The 18,331-nt window shown below is 36.4% G+C and overlaps 2 protein-coding genes and 1 long non-coding RNA gene across 6 annotated transcripts; 2 read left to right on the top strand and 1 right to left on the bottom strand.

The window, feature by feature from the left end:
* Window positions 1-28: 28 nt before the first annotated feature.
* Window positions 29-952, bottom strand: LOC149986652 (uncharacterized). The gene is made up of 2 exons (XR_016499933.1): window positions 547-952; window positions 29-427 (listed from the first exon to the last, which is right to left on the bottom strand). It is a non-coding gene; the product is annotated as an uncharacterized LOC149986652 (long non-coding RNA).
* Window positions 953-5,433: 4,481 nt separating this feature from the next.
* LOC112275323 (uncharacterized) lies at window positions 5,434-7,910 on the top strand. Of its 4 annotated transcripts, none has more exons than XM_024505596.3 (3): window positions 5,434-5,575; window positions 5,876-6,047; window positions 6,255-7,910. In XM_024505596.3, exon 3 carries the CDS (start codon window positions 6,475-6,477, stop codon window positions 7,303-7,305), a length of 831 nt encoding a protein of 276 aa, XP_024361364.1. In that variant the 5' UTR covers window positions 5,434-5,575; window positions 5,876-6,047; window positions 6,255-6,474; the 3' UTR covers window positions 7,306-7,910. The 4 variants fall into 4 exon arrangements, with proteins under 4 accessions (XP_024361364.1, XP_024361363.1, XP_090102268.1 ...); XM_024505595.3 differs by having other exon boundaries at window positions 5,466-5,688; XM_024505593.3 differs by having other exon boundaries at window positions 5,469-5,716.
* A 7,399-nt stretch (window positions 7,911-15,309) lies between these two features.
* LOC112274852 (expansin-B3) lies at window positions 15,310-17,568 on the top strand. The gene is made up of 6 exons (XM_024504661.3): window positions 15,310-15,613; window positions 15,897-16,006; window positions 16,200-16,266; window positions 16,394-16,650; window positions 16,850-16,887; window positions 17,000-17,568. Exons 1-6 carry the CDS (start codon window positions 15,442-15,444, stop codon window positions 17,166-17,168), a joined length of 813 nt encoding a protein of 270 aa, XP_024360429.1. The 5' UTR covers window positions 15,310-15,441; the 3' UTR covers window positions 17,169-17,568.
* The last annotated feature ends 763 nt before the right edge of the window (window positions 17,569-18,331 follow it).

An 18,331-nucleotide genomic window follows, 5' to 3' on the forward strand; every position in this document is an offset into this window, starting at 1 on the left:
ACTAATTGTGTCGTAGTGTAAGAGTCTATTTGCAAGATAATGACAAAGTATTAGTATTTCTCAAAGATATGAACAGTTCTTTGGTTTTACCAAATATTGCGTCAATGTTTAATTACTCATGTTTGCCCTAGTAGAACACCTTAATTTAGATTCGGTCTCTTAAGTTCTATTCGTGAAAAACCGGTTTATCTCCAGTTTTCTTTGGCCTACCTTGAATGCGTTGAATTCGCGTACAAGTGCATCGTGCAAATTGCCTTCATGAAAGTTTCTGTGATGGATGTGGATCGCAATAATGAAACGAACAGTTTTGTTCTGTTTTATTCTGAATATCGTCTGGTGTAAAGCTTCCTCGGACCTTCTTCGAATGTGATACCAAGTTTCCACGTTGAATATTTCGCCCAACAGGTATGATTTCAGCTACTACAGTCTGCAACACGTTCAACACCAGAAGGATGTTCTGAGATCTCATAGCATACCAATGATTGCGAAACTCAGTTAAGGTCAATAACAAGAAACCCTACTTCATAACGATGCGAGAAATTTTACTCGGTGTAGCAGAAGACCATCGATGGTGTTGTGCTTTGATGAAGACACTTCGAATGAAGACCTCTCAGCTTTCGAATGCCAAAAGAATTGTAGTTAGCAGCCAGATCTCTCGATTGCGAATTGCATACCAACAGCAAGTCAGCGAAGCGAATTATGCAAACGCAGTAAGCTCAGGTTGTTTTCTTCACTGTCAGGTTTGCTTGTCAGATCCGATCTAAAGGACCCCACAAACCTCCTCGTGATATGGAAAACATGGAGAAAACATGTACAGGAATGAAAGCGAATAATTGGGTACCCAGAAAGAGCGCTCCAAGGGCGGAAGAATTTTCATGGAAGGGGGAGGCGATGCCGCGGAGGCCTTCCAGCTCGACCCCACTGACAAAAAAGCGCAGCAGCTGGGGTTTAATTTTAGGTTTTCGTCTAGGGAATCACGAAGTGGGTTCACAATACTGGTCGAGGATTTGAACAAGCTCCACAGTGGAGCCGATAAAAGGTTCGAATAATAATAATAATCATAATAATAACAAAAAAAAAAACGCACACCGTCAAGATTCAATTCCAAGTTTTGTGTGTGAGAAACGTCTACGCAACACGTTTAGATTGCGATTCTGAGCCCCATTACGCATACTCCTGATTATTATTATTATTATTATTAGTATAAGAGGTGTGAATCTTTGTCCATGTTGCTTCATGCCCTCGTTGTTGTTTACATGTTCAATTATTTAGATGTTTGTTTGTTAGTTTGTTAATAATTTAGTTTATTTCAAAATTGAAGAGTGATTCAATTTGAAGATGGTCTTGAGGTTCTTTGTGTGGTAGACAAAAGCTTTTAAATATTTTTGATTGGTGTCTTATTTTGTTTCATTCTTTTGAATTATTTAGTCATTGCTTTTAATGTTTAGTGATTTTGAAAAATGATTAATTCAAGGAGGTGTATGCATAGAAGAAACCAATCTTGTTTTTGTGAATGCCAACTTTTGTCATGAAAGCATGCAAATAACACTTATATTGCTTAAACTCAAAATTGTGGAACAATTTTAATTTGTATTAACAACTTCAACGTTTTATTAGAAGTTCTTTCCAAGTAGGACAATTGTGACAATTAGTAAAAAGATGCTAAGGTTTGGAATTTGATTATATTCCAATTGTTTATGAAGATTATTTAAATTTAATCATACTTTTAAAGTTATGAGCCAAAATAGTTGGAAATAGAATTTAACATAAAATTAAGTTAGGCCATTGAAAAATCAAAGATGAAAAACATATTTTATCAAATTATTGTTCAATCTTTGTTTTGTTTTGTTTTTTGTTTTTTGTTTTTTTTTGTTTTTTTCCATTGATTATGTTTGTGTTGCTTATTCCATTTTAAAACTCAAATGACATGTATTCTATATATGTCAAGTTGAAAACGAAATTAATATTATCAATATAATTTAATTTTGTATCATTATAATTCTTACAAGTTTAATCCAAATTTATATGAATTTATGCAAATTATGGTTATAGAAGTCATTTCTATTTGTGATTGCTAAACCTGCATTGCAGGATTTAAAAATATTTTAAACATAAGGCTTTTATTGGTTGCTACAGACATTATCATTGTTCTTGTTATTCAATTGAAATAAAATAATTGCAAAATGATTTAAATTTCGTTTGTAAAGTAAGGTATTATCATTGTCATTCAAAAAAATTTCAGTTATTGATCTATTGATTTAAACAAAAATTAATATTTTATTTTGATAATATCTTATTTTTGTAAGTTGTGATAATTGTGCATATCTAATTATCAAAATTTTAAATATTTTTATATTATAGATTATTTAAAAGTATATAGTTTAAAATTTAAAATAAATATATATTTTTTAAAATTTAATTATTTTTGTATTGAAAAGAATTTTAATGTTTACATAAATTATTTTTTGTTTATTTATTTAATTTAAAAAATCATAATTTTTATTTTTTAATTTTTTTTTCTTTATTTTGTAAAATTTTTGTATTCAAAATTAAAAATTTGATTTTGTATGAAATATCACATTCATTTACTAATATACATACATACATACAATCATAGGCAATCTAATACAAATAGTATATGTTGTTGTAATACGTGAAGTCTTGCTTGAGAATGCTCCGGACACCTGGTTGTGGAAGGTAGAATGGAAATTGCAACAATAAAATCCTAACTCTAATAGAATACTAACTAAACTCTAATTAGACCATAACAATGCTAAGCAAGCTTTAATCAAATTCAAAGAAACCTCAAAGAAATTACAAATAAATAATATGAAATATTAAAGAAATATTAGAATGACCATAAATATATTTCAAATACATCTCAATTCAATCTTAATTTAATCCTAGTTAAAATCCTATTGGACTTCATTCAAACTTTAGGCCAAAAATTAACTAAATCTTAAATCCTAAACAAATCCTAAGAAAATCCTAAACCCTAAATCAAATCCTAACCAAACCCTAATCAAACCCTAAATCCTAAATCAAACCCTAAATCAAACCCTAAATCCTAAACCAAATTCTAAATCTTAAACCAAACCCTAATCAAACCCTAACCAAACCCTAATCCTAAATCAAACCTTAACCAAATCCTAACTCTAAATCCTAAATCCTAAACCAAATCCTAACCAAATTCTAATTCTAAATCAAATCCTAACCAAATCCTAAACCCTTAATCAAATCTTAATCAAGCCCTAATGATTTCCATAATAAATTTAAACCTCAATAACTAATGAATGAACCGTTGATCTTAACTCAAAATTTTCACACTTCTTACAAAGTAAGTTGAAAACAAGCACAAAAAATTTGAAAAGGAGTGGACTTACCAAATAGACAATAACCTCAAAAACGTGCTTATTGTCTGGTTTCCTTCTCCAACCTTGATGCCAATCTCCTAGAGCTAATATCTCTCCTTTTCACCGTTCAATTGATCTCAAACTTTTCATATACATAGAAAAACAAGTCTACTATCTTTATCCACAAATTTCACTCCAATTCAACTAGAAGATTGCAAGAAAACTTAGAAACCCTCACTAGACCTAAAATTCTACTTTCTGAGACCTTGACCTACTTAAACCTCAATAACCCTCAATTCAACAGTTAGATCAAGTTAAGATTGACAACACATATTAAGCACAACTACGACCATTAACCCACAAAATTTCACTTGTAGATCCATTATAAAACTCTTGAAATCACTAGAAACGTCAACCCTATTTTATTTCACAAAATCCAAGTCATCTAAAAACAAACTTGACTTTGTAGAGCTCTTACAAAGTCATTACAACTCCAAATCACTTAAAACCAATGCTCATAGAAACCCTATCCAATTTGCTATCAAATCCCATTCTTCGATCTACAAAAGAACTCCACTCTTTGATCTGCAAAAGAACCCCCGAGTCATCATTGAGACTCGGTTTTGTGCCTCAGGGTCTAATTTCGACCCTGGTTCATAACTGGCCCTCTCCGGGTATCAATATCTAGTTTTTCTAAGTAAATTTTGATAGAATTTACTCTTAACTTCCTTCTAAAGATGCTTATATCTTTTATTTTTCTAATCTACTTTGTTTTGCGTTATTTATTGTTCTACAAAGTAAGTAGAAGTCACCTTTCTAAAAAGACAGCATTGGTACCTTTTAGTTTTACTACTCTTTTGACTATTAACTATATTTCTAAGATAATTTGCTCTAATACTTTGAACTAAGATCTCCTACATTATAATAATTTCCACACTCTTTCACCTTTAGTCGTGTTATATCACGACAATGTACATCCTAAACAAATCATATGAAATAATCTAATAATACATTTACATAAAATATAAAGGCATATATATATATATATATATATATATATAATCCAAATTTTATCTTAAACTTATTAGAAATATTATAAAATAGTGTAAAAAATAATTAGTATAAAATCCAGCTAGGAAAAAAATATATTATTCTACAAACATCAAATTAATCATTGACACACTTTCAACTCTTTCACACTTCATTTCTCAAACCATATTTTTCAGTCAAAATATTAGTTTAGATAAGTTAAAAAATTCACACAAAAATCAATGAAGATCACCTACTAGTCAACCTTCATACATATACAAGAAAATATGTATGTATATATATATATATATATATATTGGAGATTGTTAAATTGATATAGGCATTTACTAAATTGACTCACCCATCTTAAGTGGCATCAAAGAATTCTCCATTGATGGATCTGTGCTGATTAAAAACAAACAAAAATAAATAAATTGTTAGCTCTATAACCAATGATGATAGGTGGGTCAATTCAGTAAATTCTTGGATAATTTTAGCAATTCCAATGTATATATATATATATATATATATACATATATTTTATAAATATATTCATACACACATATATACACATATGCACATTTATTTGTTTTTCTCAACACCCAACTTAAGTGAGTGATTTTGACTGGCCTTAGAGTTCCCATGTGATCCAACTAATGCCCCCACAAGGATAAAAAGAAAATACCAGCCGGCAGAAGATTTCAGTACCCTCTCAGGAACGTTGAGACTGGCAGCCCACCATCGCTTCTTCTTCGTCGATGCTTTCTCCGCTGAAACTGCGAGAGCCCACCGCTCGACACAATTGCAGCAATAACAGTGAGCGTTCAGCATCATCGGGTGGCGATGCTGCAGTGGCAAGATCATGGTGGGCGAGGGGACTAGCAGAGGAGTCCTCCAAGTCTACCTTGAGTCTCATCGATTGATTGATCAGGAAAGACGTTGTTTTGCAGTTGGTGGTGGGTGCAATGCTAGTGTGGGCTAAAGAAGGGGTTGGTGACGTCGTCCATCCTTGGCTGCCAGCTCCTCGAGGCGTGAAAGTAGCCATAAAGGTGCCGTTTCTACAGTAACGAACGGGGTGCCGATTTCTAGATGATCTATTTCGAGAGCACAGTAGCCCGGGGACCTAGCGTCACGCCATCCCCTAGCCAAACGCAAAACCACCAGTCCTTCCATGGATCTTCCTCCGCGATCAGGTTGGGTCTCTCTCGATAAGCTCCAGCTAGTGCTGATGCGTCGTCGGTCGCTGTTGGATCCTCGATGACTAGGTTTCTGCAGAGCGGGCTGGAATTTTGCCGCGCTGGTTGTGGTACAATCTGTCTCGTGTCGTGAAGAAGGTCTCTTAATTAATCTTGTGTGTTGTTGGTTGTGGCGTTTTTTTTTTTTTTTTTTTTTTTTTTCTTTGTTTTTTTTCTTCTTCTTTTCCCGCGGTACCTGTAGCTGGACCTCGTAGAATTTGTCATGTTGAATCTGTGAGGTTCGAGTGTTGCGCGTAGGGTGCGAATTGGAGGGTTCTGGTTTGGACGAGTTATGCGGTGGTTGGCTTTCGTCTCCATCTCCTGCGTGGGAACTTTCTGTGAGCGTGTCGCTAGAAATCTAGGTTATCAAATTGCAGTCTTGACGGGCCTGGAAGCGTCGAATTTACCTCGAGCATGCCGCTTCAACTAGGTCAGTGAAATCTATCTTTTGGTGAGCTCCCTTGTCGAGTATGATATCGGATGGATCAGTTGCTTTCCATGAGTTGGGCCTGTCTTCAAGCAGCGCGCGCTGTCTCTACGCTTATTTCACAATTTCTAGAATGATACAACGAAGTCCTGGGAATTTAGGTTGGACATGTGCGATTGGAACTTACAGGTGCTGTTGATTGTCTCGCAGATGCGACGTCGCTCAATGGGAGCTATCGTAATTTAGGATTAAAGTTTTCCCGGATCCTCGTCACAAATAAACTGCGTCGCCTTTTCAGAGCTGAAGCGCATGGCACGAGTACATTCGCCCTCGTCGACAACTGCAATGATGACGAGAAATTGAGAATCCCTTAAGAGCAACTCAGGTCCAAAATTTTTGGCTACGACGAAGAGCAACCGATTGATATCCAATGACAGCAGGTTTCCGAAGCCACGTTTCGCACTCCACTAACGCTAGATACGCCGTTAATGGAAGCGACAGTTCCGCCTCGAGCCCTCGATACGGTCATCACCATGGCTCCTACTTCGCCCGGTCCTTCAACTCCAACGCCGTGGTGGTAATGGCGGTGTTGCTGTTCGCCCTCGTAGTCGCCGCTTTCATCAACATCATAGCCAGATGCATGCTGCGACGCCGAAGGCAGCAGCAACCGCAGGAAGCTAACGCTGCTGACAAGGGCCTCGACAAGAGCGTCATTGAGGCTCTACCTGTAGTGGCCTATGGTACCGAATCGCTGATGCATCTATCCGATCCCACTGGTGACAATGAATGTGTTGTCTGCTTGAGTGAATTCATGGAAGGGGAAAAGCTTCGATTGCTTCCCAAGTGTCAACATGGATTCCATTTGTCGTGTATCGACACATGGTTACTCACCCATACGACATGCCCCGTCTGTCGTCGTAGTGTCGTATCCACCGAGTCTTCCGATGACTGTGCTGAGCCTGGTCCATCATGCTCCCGGCCGATGACTTCCGGTAGCGCCAGAATTGGGAGCTCTAGGTTTGGGAGCGCGCGTATTGCAAGCGTGGATATAGAAATGGAACCTAGTGGACAATCTCAATCTACGAGTGATAACACCACGGATTCAGCTACCCCAGCTGCGAGCACAAGCTCAAGCTGCCCAAAGACGTTTTTTTCTTCCATTTTGCCCACCGAAGCTATGGCGAGCATCATTACCAGCGTGGGCTCTCGCAGGATTTCTTTTCGGAATCAGAATCAGCATCAGCATCAGGCTCCCGTGTGATGGTCGGAAAGACTATCGCCATTTCAATCCTTATGCTATTTGCTGCACCGCAAGTGTAAACCCAAGTTAGGTTTTCATGTCCTTGAATGGAGGGACTGCAGTATTGGTGGTGAAGTGGACAGTTTCCATTCCTCTCAAAGAGAACAACATGCCCTGTCTTGTGGACTATATCATGGCTGTACAGCAGTCCAGGATGAAGAGATGAAGAGATCATCTGTATTTGATGAGAAAGATCAAGAGTTTTAGGGTAGAACCCTGAATCGGTGTTCGTATTGATGAAGCCTGGGAATGGTGCTGCATTGGAAATCAATCATCGAGTTGAATGTGGCCATGGACCTGCAAAGTCATAGCACGGATTGTTTGAGCAAGAGTATGGATCCTGCAGATTTCGGTAAATTGGCCACTTGTATTTGTGTTGTAAATGTGTACCCGTATGATCTTGGCTTAGCGTGTGTTGGACGAGGTTGCTGTGACCTCTGTGTCATTGGCAACGCCTTGAGTCCGGAAGAATTTGTACAGATAAGAAATTTTCGAAGGTCTTATTTAGAGAATATTCAGAATGTAAAAGGTGTATATTTATTGAACCCAATGTCTCTCTGGTTTTACTCGTGTTTGAAATGTTGGAATTTTATGTGGTTGCGTGGTGCTATGAACTTGCTGATTGCACCCGTGTGATCTGAGACAAATCATCTCAACGTTTCTTGAACGTTTTGGCCGGGGGGAAGAGCTTTTGGAGCATTCTTGCCTTGAAGCATTGGCAACTTATGTAGGAACGAAAGCTTTTGTTGTTACTCTACGCCTTGTAGGAATATAATAGTTCCATTCCATTGTGTCAAGAAAACTTGTTTCACTTCATGTTGTTCAGAAAACTTGCTGAGTAGCATTGGTTTCTTGTCTATGAAGCTGATATTTGAACCACGATTCTGTTGCTCTTTTGTATTTAAATGTGATATGGGTTTACCAGATTTTTTTATTTTATGTTTTTAAGAGCACACCTTTGATGGCTGGCCTCTGCTTGGATCATCCTGGGATCGGACGAAATGTTAGTTAGTGGTTCGAATCCGGCCATCAATGCAAAGTCGATTAGTTTGAGTTTTTTTTAGAAGTCTGGCTGAGGAACTGAAGCCGGCTACCCTTTACGCCTAACATAGATTCAAACTAGATTTTGGGCGGCTAGTGGGAAGCACCTCTTGAGCTTGTACCCATATGAAGGCAGTTCCTGGTCCTGAACAGGCACATGAACCCTTTGATATGCTAATTTAAGGGAAAGTGAAATTAAAATTTTATTGTGCACCACAAAGCAGTTTAGGTTTGTCTCATGTACTCACAAGCACTCAACCTTCGTCCACTACAGTTGGTCCACGAAGGTTGAGTGCTAGTGAGATAACATTTGGGTTCACACTGAGAAAACACTGTTGTCTGTGGCTTTCCGTGCCAAAACTTCGGCCAGACCTCCATTTACCAAACGGTCCAGCATGGCTTGGGGAAGACGAGAGCGAGTTTTTCATTGCGTGTGCTCTGCTTTCTAAATTTGGTCAAAATTACATCGAGAGGCGGAGGTCGTGGCGACGACAATAGTGACTTCTCCACCCTGCGAATAATGAACCCATTTGAAAACCATGTTCAGTCTTAGAGGTTATTTTTTCCCGTCCTAATGTTTGTGATTGGTTGGATGTTGAAGTTGTCGCGCTGGCTAAAGATCACCTCTTCAAGAGCTTAGATGATGAAATAGGATCTTCACTTGAAGGATGCACAAATCGTATGGGGCCCGTATCCAAATTAAACCCGACTAAAGAATTCTTCAATGACTTGGTATGCAATCACGAAGGTCAATGTGGGGATAACATGAGGTCGCTGAAGAGTTTTGCACGTGGAAGTGATGAGTCATTGAAAGAGGCATTTGTAAGACTCAAGAGATTAATAGATGCCACAAACAGAGCAGCAAGCCACTAAAGCATTTTGGGCCATGGTAAGAGAAAAAAATTCTGAAGTTGAGGGATCCATCTACTCTCAAGTTTGTCTTTGAGACTTCAGAGCAAATTGAGATCAATTTACAAAAAGAAAGGGCTACAGTGGGATTTTTCACTAAAGAGCCAAAGCTAATGGAGAATCCTGAAGTTGGAAAGCGGAGCTTACCTTCACACTCTAGTGACTCACGAATGCGATGTTTCAATTGTGGAGGAATTGGACATGGCAAGCGGGATTGCAAGAGTCTCAAGAAGAATGTAGCAACTGGGGTATTTTGTTTAGAGTGTGGCAAGAAGGGCCATATCACAGCTCAAGTACCTATAAGTTCAGCCAATGTCGCAGGCTCATCTGCTGTCCAGCCTTCTTCCTCCCTTACACCAGTTGATTATCTTCTTCATCGATGGCACTCTTGATTCAGTCATGCCGGTGTATCCACCGTTAAGAAAATGGTTCGGAACACCGCAGCTCTCGATCTATATTCTTAACAGAATTTCATCTCGCATAACATATGATCAAACACTTTATGCACATAAATAAATCAGTTTTGCATTACAACCAGATTAGTCTTTTACTGAACATTTCCTGGAAGCGTAGAGTTGTTCATAGCAGCTCAAATTCAGATTGAGTAAAGTGAATCGAAGTGCTTCTGCACAGATTTATATATCGTGTATGTGTGATGATTGTTTGCATTTACCAGTGATGAGTTAGTGAGATTCAACAGGTTATGGGCCTCTACAACGCTGTGCAATTTATTTATTTTTATTATTTTCATTTTGAACTTATCTGAAATCTCTGCTGTGACATTCTTTGTCAACAAGAATTGCAAAGCGTTGATACGTTTTTGATTCTCTTATACAAGGACTTGATCACTAGTTTCAATTTCTTGTTAACTTTTATTAGTTAACTCCTGTTTTTTTAAGTGCTTGTTAATTACTTTAGATAACTCTGTTAATTCTTTTTTAATTACCTGCAGTGTTCATTTTGTAAACATTTTGTTAATTCTTTGTCAATTTCTTCTATTAACTCTTGTATTGAATGTCTTTTTTATATACCAAAGTAAATTCAATTTTTTTTTATTAAAGCTAATTAAATTTTTTCTCTCCTCTTTTTTCTTGATATTTGTAAATACAATTGAGAAGTGAATTTTTTTTTGGAGATGAAGTTTTTAATGGCAAACATTTTCTAGTATGGAAATATTATATTGAAATTGTGTTCTAATCAAAAACGGTCTTCAACATGGTTACTGGACTTGCAAGAAAACCAATATCCATGTTTAGAACATGTGCCAATAATAAGTTACAAGAACACATCAATGCATAGGATCAAAAAAAAAAAAAAAAAAAAAAAACAATGATGCAAGAATGCTTATTAGTTTGGGCATATCTTCCAAAATTATTTTGAAACTAATAAATTGCACAAATACTAAAAATATGTGGAATAAGCTTTGTTTAATATGTCTCTAGTGTACTACAAGAAATGTATTCTAGTTGTAAGGAAAAAAAATTATGATTAGAAAATGTCTTTCATTGATGATATAAGCTCACATATTCAAAATGTTGAAACAATGATATTATTGCTCAAGGATCTTGACAATGAAATCTCTCAAGGCATGATTCTATCAAAAATTACGTCTAGTTTACTATTGAGTTTTAATAGTATCCTTGCAATATGGACTAATGTTGATAAAGACAAATAAATGGTCTCTTCTCATGATGAGTGTCTCTTGTAATATGAAACAATATTACAAATTTAAGATAACATGGAAGAATTAAGGAATCTTACATTTTTTTATCCTAGTACAAGGTCAAAGCAATGGAACATTGACTTGCTATGAATAACATTAGAAAGATGTTAATTATATTTAAGATTTAAAAAGCAAAAACAATGTTTTAATTGGGAAGAATACAATCATTGGTATGTAGATTGTATTTGCTAAAAACAACATAGAATTGCACCTTTTAGTTCATAGAAAAAATTAAGTGAGGTTAATACTTTCAAAAGCCTTAATACAACTTGAGTTCAGATAATGGGGAGAATCTCTTGTCAAAAGATTTGTAAATTTCTTCTGATAACCTAGATGTTTTCTTATTCATGATTTTTCATGCTTATTTGATTCTTTCAAATAATGATTATTGGTATGTTAACTCTGCAAATATGAAATACATGATAGATCATTGTAAATGGTTTCAAAATTTTACACTGATTCTTCAAGGATAATAACCAATCACAATTGCCAATGATGAAACACTCTAGACATGTAAACAAGAGAATATTTGGCTCCAACAATTAATAAACAATAATTTCTTTATTAATATCCTTACAAATGTAATTTATGTTCCATCCCTAGTTTACAATTTGTTTTTTTTAGCACTGTCTTTGAGGATAATACATCTTTTATCACGATCCCAAGAGCTTGTAAATTTCTATTAAAATTATAAAAATTATATTGGAAGGCAAATGGATCAATTGATTATATCAATTATCATTACAAGTTGTATTGCCATCAACTCATCTATTAATAATATCTATAATCAATAAAATTTTAACTTTAGCTCTTTCTACTAAAATATTTAACAAAAAAATTTAAACAAAACATATTGACATATGGCATATTTTAACATCCCAACTATTAAGCAAAAGTTCTATCACAATTTTCTATTAAATTTTACTATTGGCAATGTCAATTCCAATATTACTTTTTATCACATGTGTATGTTTGATAAATATGTAAAATCTAGTTACTTAGTAAATGCACAAAAAAAATGATTTCTCCATCTAATTGAGTTTATAGGTCCTTCAAATCTTTCTCTAATTCTTCATAATTGCCTCCTAAGATAGTAAAGTCAATTTTACCAAAGTTTTGAAAATTACTATAAGAATTCTTAAATAAATTCTAAATAGATACTAAAAATCTTTATAATATTTTTATGTTACTAATATCAATTTGAAGCTAATTTTATTTTATTTTAATGAATTTTTTATAATAAATAAATTAATTTAAATCCACTATAAATTATATTTTTTACAAAGTTCTATTCTTTCTCATGCTTCTTCTATTTACTAACTAATATTTAAAGGTTTTGAATGAGTTATATATATAGATAGAAGGCCAATGAAGATATTGGTCTTAAGAACTACAGACTAGTTCTTACAATTAAGAGAAAATACAAGATCAATAAAGCTAATTTCTTCTAAGACTTACAAAGATTACATTTTTATGACTTTTTTTCTAACAAGACTCTTTTAACTCATAAATCCTTCTAAATTATAATAAATACTTAAATAATCAAAGAAGCTCTTCAATCCTGATATTTTTATATCAAAACAACTTAAAACTTTGTTTTTAATAATTTAACCAATTAAAAATTATTTATGGGACTCTAAAGCATGCTTTGGTTTAAATATTATCTAGTGTTTTGTATTATGATTCTTTATATAAGAATTGAATAGATTCTTAGTTTTAAAGAAGTTATCTTTAATTTATTGACTAAGCTTCAATAAGTGGTTTTTTCTTAATATGGAAGACAAATCAACACAAAAATGTTAAAGAATAGTGTATCTATAAGAACCTTTTATATTTAAGTTTTATAAATTAAAGTTACATATTGATATTTAATTTTGTCTTTAAATTAGCAAGTTTTTTTTGAGTATGTTATTTCTAGTTTATAGTTGTATACTTATAAACATCCAACATTTCTTTAGAAACTCTAAAAGATTAGAATCTTGTGAAAAGCGATTAGTTTATACTTGCTTCCCAAATCACTATAATCACATAAATGATATTTTGATAGACTAGTTTATTGAAAAAATAAACATTATAATATTTCAGAATGTCAATTCCAACTACAACCCCAACCTAAATAGAGACAACATACTTACAAAAATTTCAATTTTTTTTTTGAAGCCAACCCAATTTACAAGCTTCTATTCTTCTACTGATTTTTCATGAGTAACTTTGAAGATGTCATTGCTTAGTTGTTGCAATTCCAAGATTGTATAAAGACCTCTATGTAAGAAACAAGGATATTGTTATTCTATAGAATGCATGTTATTCAAGTAAATCATTAACTTGTGAATTGTTGTAGTATGTTTTTATTGTATAATAGAAAAGTAAATTCAAATGAAGTTATTCTAATTAAAATAAAGAATAGTGATTGGAATCATCAATTGAAATTCTAAATAAATAATCACACACACACACACACACACATATACATATATATATATATATATATAATGATAAATAAAAAACTAATCATACACTTCGTTTAAAAATACAACTATTGTTGTTAAGAATTTTACCAAAACTCTAGAGACCACAATAGTTATACATGTATCATTTAATTACTGTTGTTTAGTAGACCCTTTTGTTTCAATGGTTTTGAAATATTTTAGTAATTACTCAATATTGTTTTATAAATCATGCCTTCACTTTATCTGATATTACTTGGTGCAAGTTTTTCAAGCGTCTCATGGAATCACATTTCCAAGTTGATTACTTTTTCAGGTTATTGATTATTTAAAATCTATGGATTAATCTTCTGGTTGTTGGTTAAGTGAAAACTTTTGCTATCATTTTGGATTTCAACTTTGGTGTATATGAGTGATATACAATGGAATGGATTTCAACTTTGGTGTATATGAGTGATATACAATGGAATGGATTTCAACTTTGGTGTATATGAGTTATATACAATGGAATTGATCAAACATTACATCAACTCATTTCTTATCTATCTATTTGCATGGTTACAAAACAACAGCAGAGCGATTGAAGGAAATGTTTTACATACGCTATAGAAGCAACGAAAAAAGCTGCAACATTGACAAGCAAAAAGGCTTGACAAGTGTGGCCAGGTAACTTGCTCCGCAGATTTGGAGAAGCGCATCATGAACCACCAGTGCGGGATTCGGCACCGATATCGATGTCTACGGAATACTCTTTCTCGTCGGTGAAGGATGCCACTGATCACTAATTGCACATGGCGAAGTCGGCTCAGGTTATGGCGCAACCCATTTGGATGATCTCAGCCACCTTCAAGCCTGATGGAGTGCCATTCTAGCATGCGAGAACGACCGTGTACAATCCATGTGTGAGGAATCAGTTCTAGCTTTCTTCAGTCACATTAAGTGGAGACACTGGGACAAAGCATGAGAGAAATGCAGATTTTTTTCAATGCGTTTGTCTTGCGAGTTCAATAAGCGACTGAACTGAGCTCAAGTCCATCACCTCCAAGGCACTGCGGTGCAGACCACGTGAGTTACCCATTTTCAAATTCCCCCTCATTGGCCATGAAGTGATTGGTTGGTTGGAAAGTCATCACCAGGACGTCTGAGTTTCACTGTTAAATCTGCAATCCTGTCTGCAACTTTCTTTATCATGGTTTTTATTATTGCTGATGATGCCTGGAGAGATTGTCAGAACTCGGCAGACACGGCCATGGTCGCTGTAAGCTAAGTGCTGTATATTTTGCGACGCAATAACTTCATTATCCTACAGACGGTGATTTCAAGATCATTCCTCGCCAGACCTGCAACCCTGCCTCGGGATTAATCCATGGAACAGTTATTGCTATGAGGGATCGGTATTCTGTAGCGCAATCACCGTGTCTGGCAGCGCTGCAATGATCGTTTCCACACCCTTCGCGGCTCAATTGTTTTGTTTTATTTTTATTTTTTTATAGAAAATACCCAACTCACTGATGGAGGCTACAACTAGACGTGATGTGGATTTGAATTCATTTAACGATTTCAGGAACACGACTCACGCCGGCCGTGCCTCAGCCCCAGAATATTTTTATAATACTCTTGGCAGGTTTCAGTCCCATTTTTCAGCACTTCTCAGGAGGAACCTCATGACCCTGCCTCTGCTCAGATTGTCAGATCCAGTGTCGGGAGTGCACATTCTGGTCTAGTCCTGAGCAGTGTCAAAAGCTGCCAGTCCGTTTCTATCTCAATTTTGTCAGTCTAGCGCTCATGCCTATAGCCTGCTAGCCAAAGTGGGCACTTATAGGGGACGGATTTGTCGGCCATGGGAGTTGTACAAAAGCAGTTATTGCGGTTAGTAGGAGACTGGTCCTGCATTGCATGGGGATGCTTGGACTGGTCGAATAGACGTTGCGGTCTGTGTGGAGCTACCCACATTTTCTGCAGCACTTGTGACCAAGGATGGGATCCTCAGTGGTTCTTCGCCAACCCACTGTGCTGCTGTGGATAGCCCTTGCGAGTGTGCTTCCAGTTGCTCACTGCAGCGGCTCCCTGGAGGCCAGCGGGTACACCGCTTCCTGGCTCCCTGGACATGCAACTTGGTATGGGGATCCATATGGAGAGGGCTCAAGCGGTACCACACTCGATAATCACTCATTCTTGCATTGAAATTGCCTGTAACTCTAAATTGTCTGTATTATCTAAATTGCATAAATATAGATATATATGTATATATATATATATCATCTGCTAGACAATTCTGATAGTACATATCGTGCTTCCGCATATCAGTTGATAGGGATAAGTGAAACCAAGAGTAGTAACCAGTAGCTTTCAACAATGTCTATTGGTGTGGTTACCGTAGAGAATCTTCTTTCTTTGGACTTATTCACTTGATGACTGTTGACATTGTTCAGGAGGAGCTTGTGGCTACACAGAGCTCGCAGGTACTCCGTATGGTTTGAGTGTGGGTGCGGGAAGTGCTGTCATCTACCAGAATGGCCAAGGGTGCGGCGAATGCTACGAAGTAAGTGGTCTGTGTAGAACGCCATACCTTGCAAAATAGAAAACACACACAGATCCTCAAGACATTAATCTCCATAGAGATATTCAAGCACATAATTCATATTCTTTTGCTTTTTCTCCGGTGTATGATTCACAATGCAGGCCAACTTTTACGAAGAGGAGAATTAAAATACTTGTCAAAACTGTTGCCACAGGTTAAGTGCACGTACCCATCTTGCAAGCCGACGCCCAGTAGAATTGTTATTACTGATTTTTGTCCAGGTTTGTGCACTTGGCTCATTCGTTCAATTTTCTAACACATTATCACAGTCACGATGTCAGTTTATAACGATAATGTCTTTTGTACTCAAATACGCATTACTTGACAGATTAGTCCGTGTTTTCACAGGAGGAACGTTTTGCAGCACAGGCGAACCAGCATTTGATCTCAGTGGCATGGCCATGACAAACATGGCTCTTCCTGGCAGGGACCAGGAGTTACGTAACTTGGGCTTGTACGAGATTCAATACAGAAGAGTGCCCTGTTATTATCCAAACCAGAACGTCGCTTTTAAAGTAGACCCCGGGTCCACCCCGTTTTGGCTTTCGTTCACCATTGAATACCAAGGAGGACCAGGAGACATTGAAAGCGTCGCTATAAGACAGGTAATGAATTTGGCCTTCTCGTTCACGGTCTCCAGGCTTAAACTTGGAGTATTGCATGAAGTTTCTGTCATAGAGTTGCATGTATCTCCCAAAATCAGATCAAGAAACTTTGCTTTAAGGGATGCTCTACTTTTAACAAGCACACAGATCATTCTATGTCCTCAACTCTCTTTTAAACTTTTTGGATGTTTGTCTCCAGGCTGGTAGCTCTGAGTTCCAGCAGATGCAACACAACTGGTAATGCCACTCAGAATCACGCACTAGTACTACATCTGCTTCACTTGGAGTGAAGAATATTCAGTCGCATGCTGTTAGACTAAATGGTCATGTGTTGATGTTTTTTCTGCAGGGGTGCTAATTACATGTTAATCTGCTACTCCGGAAAGCCATTCAAGGGACCCTACGACGTGATGATCACTGCCAAATTGAACGGCCATGTCCTTATTGCCCAGGATGCCATTCCGGAATACTTCCAACCAGGAGGTATCTACGAGTCCAATGTGCAGCTAGGGTACTAGTTCGGGTTGGATCTACTGCTGAAGTGTTGACGGAACTAGAATGTCATGCGAGTAAGGATTTATGTCACTGTAATCGATCCATGATTGGGCTGTTCTGGCCACTACAGCGGATTTCAACATTATCAGACTTCTAAACCTGCTTCCGGAAGGCCTGAAGTGAAGAGTCTGGTCTATGTATGTTAGCAAGAAATCTCTGACCTTCTTCATAAGAGACAGCTCCATGGCGTCCAGGAGGAACAGCGTTGTAAGTTAGTTTGTGATATAAAAATTATACATTACACCTCCAAAATGACATTGAGACATAACGTTTGTATCCTCACCGTCATTTGAATTAACATATTTGGACTGTTGGTTGTTGAGCTTCATACCAACATCGCGAAGGAGGTCTTTGAACACTGGATCAAGAGGTGTGATAAAGTGCAGTCAAGGGTCTCTGTCATGATGCAATACCCAGAAAAATCGGTTGCGTTTATCGAATGCTTTAGTCACCCCACACAGCGTATAATGCGATGAAATCGTATGAATCTCTGTATGGTGGCTTTTACAGTAATTTTAATAATCTTTTTTTACATCATGTTTGCATCTGTTCGCACAATTTCATTTTATGAAATTATACCTTTGTGAAAAAAAAGCCAGGACATTGAAAAACACTGTATCATCCATTTGTCACTTCGTTTTGCGACCTTTTCCAATTCCTAGCGTTGAATGAAATGAGTTGTTTATACCATTTAAAAACAATGAGTGTGTTTACGAATGCAATGAAATGACCTATCTTTTCAAGACATTGCCTTCCTAACAGTTTACCCTGAATTAATCTACGGCAAGCTACAAGCTTGTAATGTCTAGAACGTTCGAGTCCGCGAACGGTAAAATGCGTAACTGAAAACATGTTCTGAACCGTGTGGAATGAGTGATGTACTGGTAAGAGTTATCTGTGAGGTCGCCCCTGATCAACGGAGCATCAATCATGTTTCATACAATGCCTCTTTAATCACACATGGGCTGCCAAGGGATGTGATTGCCCCTATTTTGTAGCTGTATAATTGACTTGTACCTCATGAAACGTGCTAACGATGTTTGTAGAATGAAATGTGACGTTAGCAAATCCTTGGGTCTATCTCCACTAATGCACGTTGTCAGATTTGATTCCGTGTTACTCATTT

Source organism: Physcomitrium patens, chromosome 22 (genome assembly GCF_059467195.1).
Source record: "Physcomitrium patens ecotype Gransden chromosome 22, ASM5946719v1, whole genome shotgun sequence".
In the NCBI taxonomy this organism is placed as follows: domain Eukaryota; kingdom Viridiplantae; phylum Streptophyta; class Bryopsida; order Funariales; family Funariaceae; genus Physcomitrium; species Physcomitrium patens.